The sequence below is a fragment of the Typopeltis vanoorti genome, chromosome 12 (genome assembly GCF_054136105.1).
Source record: "Typopeltis vanoorti isolate ZY-2024b chromosome 12, IOZ_Tvanoo_1.0, whole genome shotgun sequence".
Lineage (NCBI taxonomy): Eukaryota > Metazoa > Arthropoda > Arachnida > Uropygi > Thelyphonidae > Typopeltis > Typopeltis vanoorti.
This window is the reverse complement of record NC_143560.1, coordinates 96,578,570-96,598,389: the sequence shown is the minus strand read 5'-3', so window position 1 is coordinate 96,598,389 and position 19,820 is coordinate 96,578,570. Positions and strand designations below refer to the sequence as shown.

Here is a 19,820-nt window from a genome sequence, read left to right as displayed (position 1 = left end):
GTACCAATTATTATTAGTTTTTTTTTTTTCACTTTTATGTCCAATACGTATTAATGCATTAATTCCATAGTAAAGTCATTATTGCTATCTGCAAGCGTTAGCTTTAAATATATATAGATAGATAGATCTAAGTGCTGATAATTACTGTACTCTACTCTGTTTCCAAGATTATTCTTTAAAGACATTTTTCCAATGATTTTTCTACCTGAAACTGGATGTTCAACCATGTAGTCAGAAATATCGACACAGAATTCACATCATATCAGACAGTAATATACGTGTTAGGGTTTAAGATATGTAGGCAACTGCTGCCATCTTGCGATGGCAGCAGTTGCCTATATTCTTCCCCTGATATCTCTTTAAGAGATAATTATCAGCTGTTTTGATGATGAGTAAGAGTAACAACTGGCTCTCCACTGATTTCCAAAAATTAGAGCTAAAATATTTAAAAAATAAATAAGCGTTAGAAGAAGAGTATGAGATTGTGAAGGCATTTCACTGGTGCTTGGTTATATCTACTTTTATCAAACGTGATGTTTTTCATCCCTCTTAATTGGTCACCATGATAAGGATCGTGAGAAGTTTCTCTAATGAAGAGAACTATTTTTATAGAGGAAAGAAGTTCTGTAATAGAATAGTGTCAATTCCAGCGGTCTATTTTCACTGGCAGCTGAGTTTATTATTATTATTATTCGCGACACCTCCAAGGAGTCCGAAGACTCATCGCGAGAGGACACCTACTATACAACTGTCTCCGCCACTACACTGAACCTCTACTAACAATCACCTCCATCAACGCCATCTACCGCCCACCACCACCACCACAACTAGTATTTTTTGTCTATAAATTGCGTGTGTTCTGAAGGGCCGATTTGTCTGTATGCGGGATGAAAAACCAGAGTTTCTGGGAGAAAAGACCCTGCTACCTCTGTATGAAATCAGCCAACTCACCTTCGATTGAAAAAAGTCCACATAAGGATTCCTCCGGTCACGACAAGAATCCAACTTAGGCCTGTTCCAATCGAAGGTAGCAATGTACCATCGTTCTTCCAATTGCGCTATGGAGGAGTTAATGACTAGCAATGATTTGTAGGCTAATGGTGATAGAACGCATCAGACAACTACTGATGTCTCGTATGCCTAAACTCTGATATTATTGTCTGGAATTCTGTGAATTATATAGTCGTTTTTATTGAGTTTAGGGAAGAAATCGAATTTGTAGAAGGCAAAACCCTACTTGCCTGTAACAATGATCGATTAACTCGGTAATCGTAAAAATTTCATATTTTTACTGCAAAAGAGCCTGTGTAGCTCAGTAAAAGTGGAGTTTGCACTCTATGACAAAACGGTTCCCGAGTTAATCGACCGGGTTTTTTCTCTCGGGTTTTTCGTCCCATAAACCCAAGAAAATCGGCCGTCGAAACCACACTATTTTCAGACATTAAAAATATTGTGTTAGGTCAGGGACCACGAGATAGCGGCACTTGCTAGCCGCCTTCTTCACTGCATACCAATTAATTAGTGATAGCCTTGGGCCAGCTATCTCCGATTGGCTAGTGGAGATTGAACTGTCCACTCAGTCTCCAAATATTAGATAGGGTTAAAATGGCCTCGTCTTTTTGTTCCCGTATAGGGAACAAAAAGACATTAGCTGATTTTTTTATTTGATTTTAACTGCAAAATATATAAATGAATTATTAATGATAATAATAATACTCTCACCTTGCAAGGCACAAAGTGTGTGAAACAGTGTGTAAAACAATGCATTATAAATTTGTAATCATGCATATTAATGGAGAAAAGAAATAAAATAACAATTTAATACTACACTAGCTTCCATAAATTAAGGAACAGAGGAAAAAAACTATGATAACTCAAAAAAAGTGTATCATGAAATTTTTATGCGGTATGGTACAAAAGCAGTATATGAAATATGAAAGAAATACAAATTACGAAAATTATAAATGAATATATTAATTCAGTAAAATATCAGTACATGAAAACAATGGTCGAAAACAAGAGGGGGAATTGAGATTGTCGAAGTGCCTCAATAAGTAATGTGGTCATCTCCCACAAATATGAAATACGAGTACAGCATCACAAATTTTTATACTGTTTATAATGTAATGATGTCTAAGTGCTCAGTTAGTAATAACAATTGCTCTTGCAAAGACTCAAAGTTTTGGGAGGGAGTGATCGAGAACAGCAACAAATCAGCCTAGAGAATCCTAGACATGCTCAATATTATTAAGATCATGATATCCAGCTGATCATTCCATACGTATGATATAGTGTCTTCTTGGAGATACTGATCCATGAGCTTCTCTAGATAATGACGAGCATCATCGTCTTGTAGGATAAATATCGCCCCTCTCGCACCTGTTATGGACTAATGCAGAGGTTCAATACTTCTCCATAAGTTGCGACATTCATGATTCCACTGGAAGCACATACAGGTTGATGTGTCCATATATCAAGATGCCTCCCCAGACCATCATACTACATTCACCATGTCCTTTCCATGGATATTATAGGGATGATAACGTGTCCCTTGTTCTTTCCACGTTAGAAGTCGCTTTATATTGCAAATTGGGAGTCGTCTGTGAACAATACCGACCTTCGTTGGTCTTGGGTTTAGTTGACATGTAACTTGGTCCATTTCAAATGTTCTCTCCTGTGGTGTGGGAACAGGAGCATGTAGACTACCGGTTGTTTAGCATGCAGATCACCTTCGTGAAGCTTTTTTGAGTATATAATATAAGGAGATACTAATGTTCCGGTAGCCAACGAGAAATCAGATGATAGCTGATTTGGAGGTTTCGGCAAGCAGATAATAAGAGATATGCATCACTAACTGTAGTTATAGCTCATAGATTTCTTTCATTCTATCTTCAAAATATTGTTTGTGAACCACAGAACGACTCATATACAACGATCTGGCTATCTCTTCTCTCTCTGACTGGCTGGCCTCTGTTCTCAAGATGGCTCGCTGCCTGAATTCATTGATTAAATGGGCTTGCAGCCATGTCCAAGAATTTTGCTGTCATGAAATGGAAAACCACTTCAAAATGCCTGGTTTTATTATGCCTTGGTGCATTTGCATATATCACTGAGAACGCCACTCATTTGTATACAACTAGACTTAGCGTCACTTTGTACATAATGTATCTTTCATTCCCCCCCCTTTTCCTGCCGGGGGTTATCGCGATTTTTCTCTTTGTTCTAATTTATGAAAACCAGTGTATTAAGACATTGCATTACTGAAGAAGTATCTTACTCCCTTCTGAGAATATAGATAATGGAAGATACTTATTGAAATTTTTTTTAACCAATTAGTCGTTTTTTTTTTTTGTTTGATATGTCTTGTCACAAAACATAGTTTAACAACTTTGTTTAATCTCGCTACGTAACAATTTAAGTAATGATTTATGAAACATATCTCACCCATATTAGACCATGGTGCCTGTGTAGCCTTATGGACATGGCGCTTGTATCCACACCACTAGGTCCTCTGATGAAAGATTGTTCAAGTTTTGTTCTAGTCGTTAACTAGAGCAAGTCTTTTTTTTTTTTTTTTTGTCTTTCTTTGGTCAGTTCTGAGTTAGTCATTTCTCTGGCATGGACAAGTAATTGTTTTTTTTTAATCTCCCGGAAACTAGAATTTTTAATCCCAATCTCAAGAAATCTAGTGTAGAACTCTCACTATTACACATAATAAGAATGTTAAGATTTAGGACCACAAGATGACAGCAGTTATCCACCATTCTCTCTCTCTCTCTCTCTTGAAAAGCTTTCATTTATTGATAGTTTACTATCATAAATGTTTGAAGGATAGAGACTGACTGCAAACTAGTCTTCAAAAAGTTAGGATTAAATAATCTCTTGTCAACTTCTTTTGGGGAATAAAAAGGCATTTTAGAATTTATTTTTCTTTATATATAAAAAATCAGCTAGGTTAGCCCTATATAACGTTTGGAAACTGAGTGGGCAGTTCAATCTCCACTGACAGCCGATCAGAGATAGCTGGCCCAAGGCTATCACTAATTCAGCAGCACGCAGTGAGGAGAGACGGCTGAGCAAGTGCCGCCATCTCGTGGTCTCTAACCCTAACACAATATATTTAATGTCTGAAATAATGGGGTTCAACGATCGATTTTCTTGTGTTTCCGGGAGAAAAAACCCACTTGCCCGTGCCAGAGATCGATTAACTCGAGAACCGTTCGAAAAAAGGCTTAGAAAAATTTCCTCTAGCCAATGACTAGATTCGAAACAAAGTCTTCCTTCGTGCGCCGTGGTATGCAAACGCAACATCCACTGAACTAAACAGGCTGTTTGTCAACCTAATGTTAATAATAACATTAGATTTATAAAATAAATTTAGAGAAATAAAATAATTTATAGAAGTTATTTCTGTAAATCATTTCTGCGGGCTCCATTAGTTTTCAAACTTCTGTACTACATAATTGTGTAGTACAACAAAAAGATTTGTATTGTGAGTTTGGATTCCAATTAAAGCTTTAATAAATGAAACTAAAGTTTTTCTATGTTTGAAAACGCATCTAAAAAAAAAGTCTTCCGAATGTTTTAGACATTCCAAGTGAGGTTTGTTTTCGGTTAGAGCTGCCAAGCAATATGAAAAAGAAAAGAAAAAATAGCTTTCAGAATAATGGAGAAAATTTCTTCATAAATGTTGGTGGTTTACAGTTTGCTTTATTTTAAAATAAACGCTACAGAGAAAATGTTAAAACCGTACATATAAAACCCTTAATATCTGCATTTATAGAATAATCAAGAAATGTACAAGAACAATCAAACGAAATAAAATGCCTTCCTACAAAGTTCGTATATTTTATTCGAAGTTATGAGGCATTGACAATACTTGTAATTAATTTACAATACAAAACTGCAGTAGTAAATTCACATAAATCCAGTAACTTGTTTATTTTCACAAAATACAGCTAAAATTTACAATGTAAAATATTTATCCAGAATAAATACAGCACTGAAGAAAAGAGAAAAAAAAACGGAGTTGTGCTCCTTAAATGATAAATTTGAAATATTACTTATAACATATTTGTTTATACAAACATTGTTACAGAAAGAACAAACATCAAATTTTAAATACAGTATCTTAAGTTATTCAAAGACAACTTTTGTCACACTGAATAAATCATTTTGATCAACAAAGAAATACTGTTCTTATCTGTACTAGTTGGGAAAATTGGAGGGAATTTTTTAGGACAATATATAACTACATTGGAATTAATTGCTTCTTTCTTTTTTTTCCTTTGAAGAATCGTTACCTCTATAAATGCCACTTACAATAACCAAAATTTTCTCGCTATTCCTTGATGTATATATGCATGACAATAAAACTGAACTTATTTCACAACATAATGTTAGATTTAATTGGTTTTAGATATAATGGTACAATATTGCCCTCTTGTATTCAAGAACACCATAAAGAAATACTTAGAAAATCCCTCCTCTTCTAGACAGTTCCAAGAACAAACAAAAAGAATATTTTCAATGGGGTGAATGTGAAACTGCTAATGACAAGGTTTAAATAAATATTTGTACAATAAAATGATAGCAGTATACAGTGTTCTTAAATCAAATTATTTGCACTAAATTAAAATAGGAACAGGAGTCTGTGTAACTCAGTGGAGGTGACACATGAATCCTCTGTACTAGACCGCCCGAAGATAGACTTAAGTTCAAGTCTAGTCACCGACTGGAGAAACGTTTTCTAAACCTTTCTTTGATCGATTCCAGAGTTAGTTGACCTCTGGTATGGATAAGCAGGTTTTTTCTCCCAGAAACCCGGGTTTTTCGAGTTTCCGGGAGAAACTCAAGAAAATTGACCGTAGAACCCACATTATTTCAGAGTCACATATCTGTTAGGGTTAGTTACCAAGATGGCAGCACTTGTTTGCCCGTCTCTTCATAGGTTGCTGCTTATGTGATAGACATGGGCCAGCTAACTCTGATTGTCTACCAGTGGAGATTGAACGGCCCATTCAGTCTCCAAAAGTTAGATGGGGTTAAAAGAGGCATCGCCTACTCCCTACAAGGGAATAAAAGGCGTTAGTTGATTTATTTTTATTTATTTTAAAATCGAAACATTCCGAGATGCCTCTGAATATTAAAAATATTGAATTCTCATATTCATTTCTGGAAAAAAAAAAGTTGAATTTTCTAGGAAACGGATTGGTTTCTTTCATGGGAAAGACTATTTATGGACAGCTTCCCATATCATGAATAAAAAAATAGGGTTCAAAATTGAACTAGGTTATGCGTGTGCAGTCTTCATGGAGAGCATATCTATTTCTGGGACTTTTGTAAAACCCCTTCCCTTCTTTCCGGATTTTGCCTTTCAAATTTCTAGATAATTTTTTGGCAAATATATCCATCATTTTCTTAGAAAAATTAAAAATGTTTCGGATTAGAGACATTTCATATTTATATTTTAAAAATATAAAAAGAAGTATAATTTTGAAGCCTTCTATCATTGGATACTAGTGAATAGCAATAGAACATAGTTATTTTTTTTTTTTACTTTAAAACAGAGTACTGTTTTGAAGTAAAAAAAAAAAAAAATTAATAACTATGTTCTATTGCTATTCACTAGTGTCCAAATGAGTAGAAGGCTTCAAAATTATACTTTTTATATTTTTAAAATATAAATATGAAATGTCTCTAATCCGAAACATTTTTAATTTTTCTAAGAAAATTCTTCCTTCTTTGAATCTCTTTGTATCATGCCAACTTTCCAGATATACACTCGGCACTCTGTTACAAACTCCCATTTCCTATATAAGACAGAAGAAGCATTAAAGGATTGAATGTTTCTCACAATTTTATACAATGTGTTATTAAAGCTAAGAAGTTTCTTCTGATATCAAAAATTTCGACATCACATAGAGCATAAACGTAGTACATAAAACTGTGTCCAACAGTTGGGTCTATGTTACGACCGAGCGCATGAAAAAAAAAAAGGATTCTCAACACAAACATTTCTTAAGAAACCGATGCTACATTGCTCTGATCAGTTGGATACAATGGCTTGCATCATTCATATTGAAAAGCAATATGTTATGATAATGCAAACAGAAAGCAGAGAGATGTCTCATTAATCGAAAAATCGAAAAATTCCAGCAAGAACCAAGTTAAGGAAAATAATATTGTCCGACTGTTGTTTTTGACTAGGGATATTCTTTTTTTAGCATCCCTTTCAGAATAAAAGTCATTGTATAGTACCACTGCTAGTTTCTTCAGCAGTATCTGCGACTTTAAAATACATCGCAAGGAGAAACAAAGTTGAAGTTGGCGAGTTTAGTTAGTAGGGTGAACCAACAGACGGCAGGTGCGAATCCTGTTGTAGATATAAATATTTGCGAACCTCTTTCAGTAGTAATTGAATTTCATCACCAGGTGTGAGATCACCATTTCACTTACAGATGGCCTGAAGTGCTTGAAAAGTTCCATGTTTGGTTCCTATAGCAAGGTTTCAGGATCACGAAAACCATAGCGCGCGCGCGCACACACACACACAGTGGGTGGATTTTATGGGGAAAAAAATTGTGGTTGGCACAGTTTGTTCCTATACTGGACTTTAGCAATATTTTCAAAAGGAATTTTTTGGCTCTTTAATGTTACTGGTGTCCTACACGTGCTTGCAGCTGTAGTAGCATCATAACCAAAGGCTTGCGCAGTGAGATCTGAAGAGCCTTGCAATAATTTTTGAAGAAAATTTCTGCTGAGTTAAAAAGCGCATCATCCTTCATGCAGGCAGCTTAAAAATTCCTTGTCACTGAAGAAATAATTATTTTTGATAACAGTCGCAAACCATCACAAAGAAAGCATTTAATATAAAATGTTAGATGCAGTGCCACTGCTTGTAGCTAAAATAATACAGACTATATACATGAGAGAAAGAGACAGACAGTCAATGCGGCCTTTTCCTTAATGCTAGAGTTAAAAGAAAGATCGAACTATAATGGTCCTAAAAACTAGCTCTAGTCAATGGCTATAGGACCGAATTAGTCGATCTATCGCGTAGGCGAGCAGGGTTACCTCTTCGCTGACAAGGGTTTTAATTCGGTAATTCAGAAATATCAACCGCAGAACTCACTATTTCAGATAACAGTACGAATCATGGTCGACAATCACGAGATGACAGCAGTTTTCTGAGGCACTCTTGTCCCACTTGTTTGAAAATCATCAGTTCCAGTGAGCTCAGCTATCCAATGACTTCCTAAATTACGTAAAGCATAAAGGAGCTCTGCTTAACCCCACGCATTGTTCGAAAATCCACGTATAACTTTTGACTCTCCAAAAACTTTACTAATAGTACTGTTGACCGGAAGCCTTACCGATAACATAAACAGTCGATTAATACATACTTTGTATGGTGTGTATGTATTATATATTATATTCTTACAATAAAGTAAGCTAGAGAAAAGAAAATGTTAATACAGAAAATCATGAGGAAGTGAAAATACATTTACAGTAATGTACTGTAAATGCATTTTCTGTAATGTACTGTATGGTCTTAAATGTACACTCAATTTATCGATACCGCAAGTTTACGTTGTAGGTTTACAAGATGAATCGTATGTACCTACATCTATATTGTCTTATATGATATAGAACACTGTAGATGTTATATGTATTACTAACGCTAGACGTCAAAAATGAAAAGATAATGTGAAAAATAAATTATTCATATTTATAGGTATAACGATTTATGCATTAATTAGGAAGAAGCAGCAATATGATTGCTTTATGGTAGCTTAGTGCACGATTGCTTTGCGGTAGCCTAGCCTATACACTAATGAATGAATTGTTATATATTTTTTTTATTTTACGCTAATTTAACTAATTAACAATCATTTTATGCAGGTATGATTTAAAAAATACTGCATCTTTACGTTTGTTAACATTTCTCTCGACTGCGAATGGCCATGTATGGTCTGTAAGTGTTTGTGTGCGTAAGTTTTGATAAATTTTAACTTTTTTATAATAGATTTGTGTATATTTTATGATAGTAAATGATAAAACAGACTAGTATCTACATGTTAGTTGTATAGATATAAACAAGAAAAGCTTTTTTATTTGTTTTTTATAATAGTTCATGATGTGTTATTTTATCTTACATTAGAACAAAAATCAATGATAAAATAGCAATAATATGCTTACTTATTGGTTCTTCATTTTCAATATTTTTTTTCTCTCTCCCAAATCTCATACTATATCAGTACAATCATGAAGTTCCGTATCAAATATTATGTCATTCCTACCTTCAAAAAATGCATACGCAATTGTGTCCAATTCTCTTTCTAATATAATACATTTTTACACGAATAATTCCTTAGTTTTAAATTAAATAATTTAATTATCAGTTGATCATTTAATTAGTTATTAAGTTAATTTTAAAATAATAAGTTAATTCCGCTGTATTCAAACCTACAGGTATGCATAAAGTGGAAACTCTATTACCATAAAAATCAGCAACTTCATAAATATTAATATGCGTGTATCATTTCATTGAAATTTACGATTGGGAAGAGGTGAGGGAGCATAAGTTTCTTAATTCGAGTTTGGTGTTTTCCATAATTTAAAATTTCAGGATATCTAGCTAGTTATAGGAATTGATAATTTTGTGTGAAGTGAAATGCGTCATATTTGATTATTATTATTATATATCTGACAACAACCTAGTATAAATAACTGCCTTCTTACCTAGCATAACTATGTTTAAACCAAATGATATTCATCGGTGCAATGTTATTAAAAAATGTTTTTTTTTTTTAAACTATCAGAGTTTTTTCAGATTTTCAATTTCAAAATAGGACACTGTAATTCCAATCTATAGGAATGAGATTAAACATACAAATGTAGTATTCTTATGTTATCGAGAAATCAGAAACAAATATTGTCCCCTAAGCTGCCTAAATTTAATTTTATCAATATTACTTAAATATTAATTAATAATTACAATCAACGCCAATGTGTTGATTTTAGTACTGTAAAAGCAAGTCACCAAATTTCGCTACAATTAAATTATCTTTATGCCTAAAAAGGAGCACGGAAATTTTACGAAGGAGTTAAAATTTTTGTGTTATTATTATTATTATAATATTCTAATTACTGCTATTTAAGAATATTCAAGTTGACGATGTTCTGGACGAAGTTCAAGGCATTTTGCACAGTCCTAAATTGGTCATAACCAGTTCTTCGCGTTCTTCCCGTTTTGGCTGAACTACGGCCAATTCTTCGGTAGCAGGTATTTTTTTCTCCGTAGGTGTTTGGGGTGGTTCCAGCTCACTGGCAATCTTAAAATTTTCTTGATTTACATCTTCTTCATTGAATCGATTAAAAATTGTAGAGAGTAAGAGCACGCAGGCGATTATAAGGCCTCCTACACAGAAGACAACCAGTCCAATGATCTTGCAAAGATCCAAGTTTCTATTAAAAGTCAGGGCCGTGCGGTCAATAATCTGAATTTCTTCTCGATGCCCTACAACGACCTGTCGCCTATTGACCAAATGACCAACCAGGAGCGCCACAAGACCAAAAATCAGAAGATTTATGCCAAACCATAAGAATCCTTTCCAGAAAATTGATGTTCTGCGTCTTTTCCTCGGTCCAATGAGATATCGGTAATCTCCTGTTTCGTAATCTTCAGAGGATTGTGAATTTCTTGTCGTAACAGCGTCGTAGAAGTTATGGAGATAAGATTTTATTCCGAAGAAATTTTCACACTTTCCTTTTAAATTTTTTTCTTCACTATTGTCGCCATTGAGTTCAACAACAGGTTTTTCATCGTCTGCTCTATCTTTAGGATTTTCCGTTTGGATTTCTTCTTCTTCATTCTCGTCATCTTTATCAGTTTCAGATACGCTTTCTAATAGCATCCCTCTAGACTGGCCTTGAGCTTTTTTCATCATGGCGATTCGGTGTCTTTTTTTTGACTCGATTGAATCGCGTATCTTAGGACGGGCTCCTCTGTATACATTGGAAAGCACCTATGAATATATATAAAAAAATAAAAAATAAATTATTGTACTGAGAGAATAAGACGTTCGGCATCATTAAAACACTACGTGAAGTACACTATATCGAAAAAGTACTGGGACAGCACTATATTTCTGAGAAATCTAAGTCGCATTCACATCTCCATAGAATGTGGGTCATCCTTTGAATCTGATGGCAATTATCACGAATATTATCCATCAGTTAGTGATGAATCAAGTATTTTGGACTATTCTTGTTTACATGTCGCTATTCGTAATACTGAAGGAAGACGGGGGTTCATAACTCGACCTTCCCATTCGTTTAAGATCGGAATTCTCTGCAACCACACAAGTTTCCACACACCATCTTCATCAATCGTCGGGGAAATTATGCATAGCATTACCATAAATCATGAAATGAATTATTACGTTTGCGAACTGCATGCATTATATTATCCATGCTGGTTTGAATGTCTTGCGGGAAGAAAAAATCTTTTCATACTCAGGGATGCCAGATATTTGTGCCACTTTCATACGAAATGTAATTATAAACGTTCTATAGTTGTTTGTATAATAATAAATTCTCTATATAAACTTTTTATTATTATTATTCATTTAGTTTCTTTTGCAACATTAAAAGTGTACAATTTGGGCATAAATGGAAAAGTTTACATATATTATTTATTTACATATTGACTATGCCTCCGTAGCGCAATTGGAAGAACGACGGTACATTGCGCCCTTCGATTGGAATAGGCCTAAGTTCGATTCTCGTCGCGACGGGAGGAATCTTTATCTGGTCGATTTCAATCGATGGTGAGTTAGCCGATCTCATACGGAGGTAGCAGGGTTTTTTTCTCCCGGAAAACTCGGGTTTTTCATCCCGCATACATGCAAATCGGCCCTTCAGAACACACGCAATTTACAGACAGAAATTACTAGTTGTGGTGGTGTTGGAGGTGGGTGGTAGATGGCGTTGATTCGTAGTAGAGGTAAGGTGTAGAGATAGTTGAAGATGTCCTCCCGCGATGAGTCTTCGGACTCCTTGGAGGTATCAGGAATAATAATAATAATAATAATTATTTGAAACTACCGGCAGATGGCGATGGTGCACTGCCTGCAACAGAGTCCCACATGTATATGGCATTTCTTTTACGCATCTAAGCTAGACAAAAACGAAATGGCAGTTAGCCGGATGAAATTTTTTTTTTTCTTTTTACTTGTTGCTTTGGGTTGGAGCGCAGCCCATCCATTCACAACTGGAATCATTAGTGTGCGATGCCAAACGACTGATTCAATTCTCTCTTCACTGCAACTTTTGAATAATTATTTAATAATAAAAATAAAAAAAAAATCAGCTAACGCGATTTTTTTTTTTTTTTGTATACTGCATTAATTTTAGTGCAAATAAGCTTTATTATTATTAAAAAAAAAAAAAGAAAGAAAAGAAATTCACTCAATATTTCCGATGTACATTAACAGGAGTGTTCCTAAAATAGGAAAAAAAAAGTTTATACTGTATATATGGATAAAAAGAGAATAAGATTTCAATTAATTAATATTATATTTAAAAAAGTCAAAAGGTGCCTTTATTAAAATAGTTAAACAAAAATACTATTCATCAAAATATGAATACATATGAAATGTGAAGAGATTCAATCCCTTTTCACTTATGTTCTCCCGGTTCCAACCTGTGCAGTATGCTGAGGCGCCAATTCGAACAAGATGGATCCATTACTGATGGTATTCTCTTGAGTGTTGAATTACACTAATGAGAAAAGTTAGAGTGGGGGAAAAAAGACGAGAGAGAGAGAGAGAAGTATTTTTTTAGTTTATTGCCACAGACGTCATTTGTCTTGCCGTCAGAAGTAAAAGAGAATTTCGATCTTATGAAGATGATAGTTTCAAAATGCAAACACGAAATTCACACTGAAGTTGTCAATACCATTGACCGACACTTTTAGAGAGAGGTTTCTGCTTTATTTCTTATCATATTATAAATTCCATACTCAAAATTAGGCTGAAAGATTTTCGAGTTTCCCAAAAGTGTTATTAATGGGAATGTTATATAATAGGAATGGCAATTATATTTTCTCTCTTTTTATCCATATATAAATATCTCTTTTTATCCATATATTTTTTTTTTTAATTTGAAGGACTTACTAGAAAAACATAATTCTAAATAGTAATTTAGTGGTTCCCGAGATAGTCGATCTTTGGCACGAGCTAGTTTTCTCTCTCTCTCTCTCTCTCTCGGAAACTTGGGTTTTGATCCTGTATTTCAAAAATCGACCTAGATTTCATGATGACAGACAATGTAAGTTTTAGGATCACAAGATGACCGCAGTTTGTTGCTTTACCCTCCCGAATGCCTTGGTTCACTGATAGCTTGGACTCATTATCAATGGACGCTGAAGAATGAAGACTGGCTGATCACTATCTTCAAAAAAGTTAAGCTAAAAATTTCCGCCTTCTCTTTTTGGGAATAAAAAGGCACTAGAGGATTTATGTTTTCACTTCTTATAGAAATACTTCTTTTACTTCTCTCAATGTTAGGCATTTGAGAAGGTAATAAGAATCTTTTTTTTCATGCACGTAAGTTTTCCAAGGGATTCTACTGCACAAGAATTCCTTTAACTTTAGAATGCGGGTCTGCAGAACAAAATTGCCATAATTTCGTGACTAATTTCTACCGCAGATGGAGTCTATGTGTTCACGTTCATCTCATTATTATTACTATTAAGAAAATATGATGAGGTAAAAAATACGAAAACACAGAATAAAACAGTATAGTTAACTAACCAGAATAAGAGACTAGCTTACCAAGTTTTCTTCGCTCTTACTGTTATCAGAAGTCAGTTGAGGACATTTATTTTCTCGAGGAAATGTTGCTTTTTCTTTATCAGATGTCATGGACCTCCTGTTTATATACCAGAATAGACTGCCTTCAAGATATTAGCGACATGAAAATCTTATGAAAAAAAATAAAGTTTATTAGGAGTACACATGATTTTTTGGCATTAACAGATAGACATGAAAATATGAGAAAAACCAGGAGAGATATTAACTATTTACTATGTTATAATAGCAACAATATTTGCATGTTAAATTTTACAAGTTTCGACAGTGATTGAAGGTGACTGTTTTCGAAAGTCCACTGGTTCAAAGAAGTATGTCACTAAGGCAGTAACCCATGTTTCGTCTCAACGACTATGTTCACCCTCAGCATTCATTTAATTTTTGCAAGGTTTCGTCTCACTACCTCTTATGTGTTAGACCCAACAGATTAATGGTATCTCACGGCCAAGTGACTTGGCTTTATAGAAACCTAATAAATACCGTTAGGGCGATTAATTCTATCTGCAAAATCTGTATTTGTGTGAACTGTATGCATTATCTGGTTCAGTTTGTCTATTTTGAGGGCAGAAAACCCGATTTTTCAAGAAAAGAAAGAAAATACTGCCATCTCTCTATATAAGACTAACTAACTCATCTTCAGGTAAAAAGCCCTTATAACGTGTTTTTTTTTTTATTATTTTTTTATTAGATGGAAGTCGAACTTAAGTCTTTCCAGCCAAAGGGGTACTCTCGTCAGCAGTGACTGCGGTATCGCAAGCTCTGCACAAATCATGTTGTCAGTGAAAGTTAAGTTTCCGAAAGGTACGACAATTAAGAAAAAGAAAGAAAGAAAGCATATGAACAATAAGAATATTCAACCAAAATAAAATTGGCCATACCAGTAAAATATAAAGATTAAAACATATCTTTTCCCTAAACGTATTACGTTCACTGGCTTGTATGGCTTATTTATATGAAGCGCTAAGTTACTCGGCTTTCATGATTGAACGATGATTTTTATCTACTCTCTGTGTGTGTGTATGTGTGTTTCGGTCGATTTGTAAGAAGAAAATTCTTCCTCCACTACCGTAATGATCTTTAGCTGAATAGCTCTCATAAAAAGGTTTCCGTTTCCTGGATGGATTCGAACCCAGATTTTTCCAGTCAAAGAACCTTACCATTACCGACCGCGCTGGTGCTTGATGCAGAAGCGTAAATTAGACTAGCTGACTGAATGGAATGAAACCTTGGCTAAGTCCGTTTAGTAGGACACTTCGCATGTTATCGACGGCAATAACATAATAACGTCGGTCCTAAATCAAGAGTTGGAAAGCCAGCTTCTCTATCAAATTTGCTTTGGACTAGAAACGACCACATTAACAGCTAATTGTTTTGAACTAAATTACACGAAACATAATATGAAGTTAGAGCATCCGCATAGGACGAAATATTATCCATAATTCCGAGGGGGGGGAGACATCTAGAAATTATCCGATTAAAGAGTTACAGAGGAGGAATGGTAACCCGATGCGCAGTAGTTACTGATGGCTACTGTTATGCTGTTCAAGCGTGCTCTTAATTCAATGTCGATGATTAGTTTCTCTGATACTGAGAAAGCGTATGTTGGGGCCTCATCAAAAGAGAAGCACTATCTGCACCCACCAAATTCGCCGATATGAAAATACAGTACCTTGAGCGCATGACATAGCATATCTTGAACACTCTTTTGTTTGGTATACTTTTTAGGATCCATACTGTCTATATTAAGATTATATAATTGTCGATTAAGAGTATATATCAGATAAGCAAACATTATGCTGGCATTATATAGCGCTATATTGTTGGAATACTTATTATTACATTAAATTGGATGTTGATATTATGCAGAGCAGCTCGAGCCAGTTTTGCAGCGAGTTCTACCACCAAAGTAACACCTGACAGAGACAACCGAAGCTCGTGAAAATACTCGTTTCCCTTTGCTTAGATGTGCCTCTGTTATGAAGTTGAGAAGGGCGATGGACATTTTGTTTTTTAATTGGAAAAAGCTTGGTTTGAATCCCTTCTAGTACGAGGACCCTCTCTAAGAGCTTTTCAACTGAAGGTGGGTTAGCTGATCTCATGAGAATTTGCCTTGTTTTCTTCTGTAAAACAGACAAACCTACCAAAGAACGCAGTTGCAATCATCGAATCGGCCTCTGCTCAAAATTAAAATATAGATATTAATCCATTTTTTCTGCATGTTATATACTACACACATATAAAATTTATTTCACAGCTGGCGCTACAGATAGCTTTGGACAAAGGTAGTTTAATTTTAGTAATTCAGAAGATTGATCCGGAGAAAAGAGAGGTATAGCGACAAAAATAATAAAATTGAAATGCAAATGACAGCAGGAATGCGCTGTTCAGCTCTGAATAAATTAACATGCTAACTAAATAAGGCTAAAAATATAATGATCGACAGGGGAATTACTCCGAAAAAAATACTTCTCTCATTGGGAGGAACTCGCTCCTTCCTGATTATGTAATGTCGGATGACAAATTCAGCATACAATGAAAAGCTTGCTGTTTTTAGTTTGTTTTTCAGTAAAAAATGTGAGACTCGGTTTCTCTTATATCTCCTTCTTATCATTTCTTCTTATTATTATTCTTCTTGCTAAGTTACAGACTTTATTTTAGTTCCAGTAATTAGAAGAGGGGGGGGAAATAAATTTTATATGCTAACGAGTAAAGAAATGCAATAACTACAGATCTTTTTTCTTTCCATCTCCGAATCTGGGGTTTAACATCCACCATAGCCACCACTCAGTATAATAATCTTGTAGCTCTGATGTAATAATCGAAACACACACAACCAAATCTCACGAATCACAATCCTTTTTAAATAATGAAGACTGAACTAGTTCCTCTCACTCTCATCACATAATTTAAAAATTAAATAAGGGACTGGCGGCCTCTACTATGTCTATGATAAATTACGATTCATTATATTGATATTTTCAGAGAAGGGAAATTCATTAAAAACATCCAGCTTTTTAGCACCAGAATGTACGTAGGTCCAAATTTACAAATAGGCAATTAGTTTGGACATGTTCAGCACTACCTTGATTACTGGGGAGAGAAGTGATTTCCTAAATAAGTAAGGTAAAGAATATTGTGCGTGTGTGTGACAGCAAATCGACATCCCTTCCCTTTTCACAAAATAACCTTATGATGTTTCTCTTTCTCATTATCCACAGATGTTTTTTTATTATCATTTATTATTATTTTATTGCGAGCTGTTTTTCCATCATTTATTCCACGTTTCTTTCTATTAGACGAACTAATCCAAAGATGAATCGTATTAAAAAAAAAAAAAAATCATAATTCAAGAAAAAAAAAAAACTATTGACATGATAAGAGTAAACACAGATAAGAAACACTCTTATTTACTTCTGATTGGGTAAATCAAATTTGCCATGTTCTTAAGTTGCATAAAGCCGACAGCTTACATCATCTTACAAGAAAAAACGTGTTTTTTCAAATGAGACAGGAAATGAGGGGAAGAAAAATGTGTCTTTGAGAAATAAGGTGTGTGTGTGTGTGTGTGTGTGTGTGTGTGTGTGTGTGTGTGTGTGTGTGTGTGTGTGTGTGTGTGTGTGTGTGTGTGTGTAGTACACACATCTACAGTTGCTATACCATGAAACATTGCAATGGAATTTCACTATCACTCCCATTTTCATACGTCAAAAACTTGATTACTGCATGCTGATTCATACACTTAGACAAACATTCCTAAGACTTGTCCCTTAACACAAGAAAACAACTTCGATCTTCACTTGTATATGAAATTGTTTCGGAAATGGAGACACATTTGAAAGCTACTCATATTCCAAGCTCTATGAGCACGCAAACATTTTTTTTCGGAACTCCCCTCTTAAAACAATCAAGTTGAATGATCTTGAGTGGATTACACGATGGAAAAACCGAAAATATTTACGAGTCTGCGCGAAAATTGGTGTAATTTTTATTTTATATTTAGATTTATATTATTATGCTATATCATTTTCATAGTTTTGCTCCTTTCTTTTTATTTACGAATTAAGAAATATATTACACATATATAAATGCTTTCCCACATCTATCCATCCATCTATTCCGGTTCTTGGAAATTTGAATTTACCAACCACCCCTTCACTGCGACCGCCTTATTATTATTTTCCTTTCATCACCAATTTTAAGTCCGTCCAGAGTTAGTTAAAGCATAAACTGACTCAAACTTATATCTTTATAGGATATGTAGCTGCTTCCAAATATGTTCTATGTTGGTTTTAATTTTTGCAAGGGAAACTGGTGCACAGGAAAGAAAATCAACCTTATGACCTTCCAACAAGTAACAAGTACAAATACACAAATGAATACAAAGAAAATAAATGTTGAGTTAGGATTAGGAACTGTGTCCAGCATGTTGCAGAAATTTACTTAACTGCGGCCATGTCGGAAGACTAAGACCGGCACCTGCCAATTTACAAACGTTAGGACTAAAAAAAAAAAAAAAGTACCTACTTCCTTTGGAAAAAAAAAAAAGGCATTAGAGATTTTTTTTTTCTTTTATGATTTTGTTATTAAATCCGAAATAAGTGAAATAGGCTGAAAAACAGCCTATTCTTTTAATCACGAACTCAATCACCAACTATCAAGTCTATATAAAAAAAGTATCCAAAAGTGCCTATAAGCACTTAAAACTAAATTCGGCCCCGCCTACAACTAAAAATAATACAACAATAAGTGCAAAGAAATAATATTTATATTAAAAAAACAGTAGGTGGTAGATGATGTTTGGTTTTCAATAACCTTTCGTGGGTGATGAGACAAATTTCAAGAGGCATTCATTCATCTTTCAGTTATAATTAAGACAAATGGGCGTCCATTTTATATTATGTATGTATGTGTGCGTGTCTATCCAAGTAGGTGGGAGTGAAGTGCTAGACTTTATCACTAGTCCATGGCACTTTCTGGAACAAAGCATTCGCGTATTTCATTAGTAAAACCTTAAGTCATTAAATCTATTTCTTTTTCAAAAACATTCGAACAACCTACCGAAAGAACATGGAAACCTAGTTGATTTCGTTAATAGCTGGTATAGTCCACAACATGACGTCATAAATTCTTCATATGGCATAAATAAATTCTTACTTTTCCATCTATTCATATCATATTTTCTTCGAATAGTTCGAAAAGAAAACAGTTGAATATATTCAGTAAATGAACAAGAGACAAACGTTACCGAAGAATGAGCATAAATATTTTCGGAATGACAACGTCCTTTGATTGCCTACAAGCACGCTTAAGATTCTGTCCAACGTCTTCAGCGACAAGGAAGTACAGTTTCTTATCGAAATTTCCTTTTCAGCGAAATATTTTCTCTCAGAAATCAGACACACCACATCCTCAGCTTAGCCTTTTCCTGAAATATGCGCGTCGTAACTACCAAAATTGCTAGCAAAACCTTTTTAGTCATTATATATTTTTGACAGGCTGAAATTTACATTCTCTCTTTCCCTCTCTCTATTTCTTTTATTATTATAATTTTTTAAAATTTTATCCCCTCTGTATACGTATATGTAGAGTATTTAATAATGGACACAAATGAATACAAATGAATAGTAGGGTATTAAAGGTTCGCTAATATTAAAACTTTTTTTTTTACGTTTCATTATATAATATGAAAGCAAAATTCAAGTTTCAGAGCTACTTAATATTTTTACGGGAAGGAACATAATATGTGAATTAAATATATATATATATATATATATATATATATATATAATACTCGACGTTTACATCAGTAAATTGATTAGCATAACAGAAAGCATTTCAACTTGGAGAAAACTAATCGAAAGAGGAGGAGTAAAGAAACAGTGAAGTTTAATTAATACAAATTCCATAAAGGTAATAAATATGCAAATATAGCTTTTGTGCTGA

General features: G+C 34.2%; 1 protein-coding gene across 3 annotated transcripts in view; it reads right to left on the bottom strand.

Moving 5' to 3' along the window:
- Window positions 1–6,630: 6,630 nt before the first annotated feature.
- LOC150101035 (uncharacterized) overlaps window positions 6,631–19,820 on the bottom strand; it is a 63,468-nt gene continuing 50,278 nt past the window's right edge. For 2 of the 3 annotated variants that reach the window (XM_090401318.1, XM_090401317.1), the window contains exons 2-3: window positions 13,842–13,989; window positions 6,631–11,030 (exon numbers count right to left, since the gene is read on the bottom strand). In XM_090401318.1, coding sequence (XP_090257444.1) covers window positions 10,197–11,030; window positions 13,842–13,931 — 924 coding nt within the window. In that variant the 5' untranslated portion in view covers window positions 13,932–13,989 and the 3' untranslated portion in view covers window positions 6,631–10,196. Of the gene's footprint in view, window positions 11,031–13,841; window positions 13,990–18,935; window positions 19,122–19,820 lie in introns of those variants that run through there. The other variant, XM_090401319.1, reaches the window with a different exon arrangement.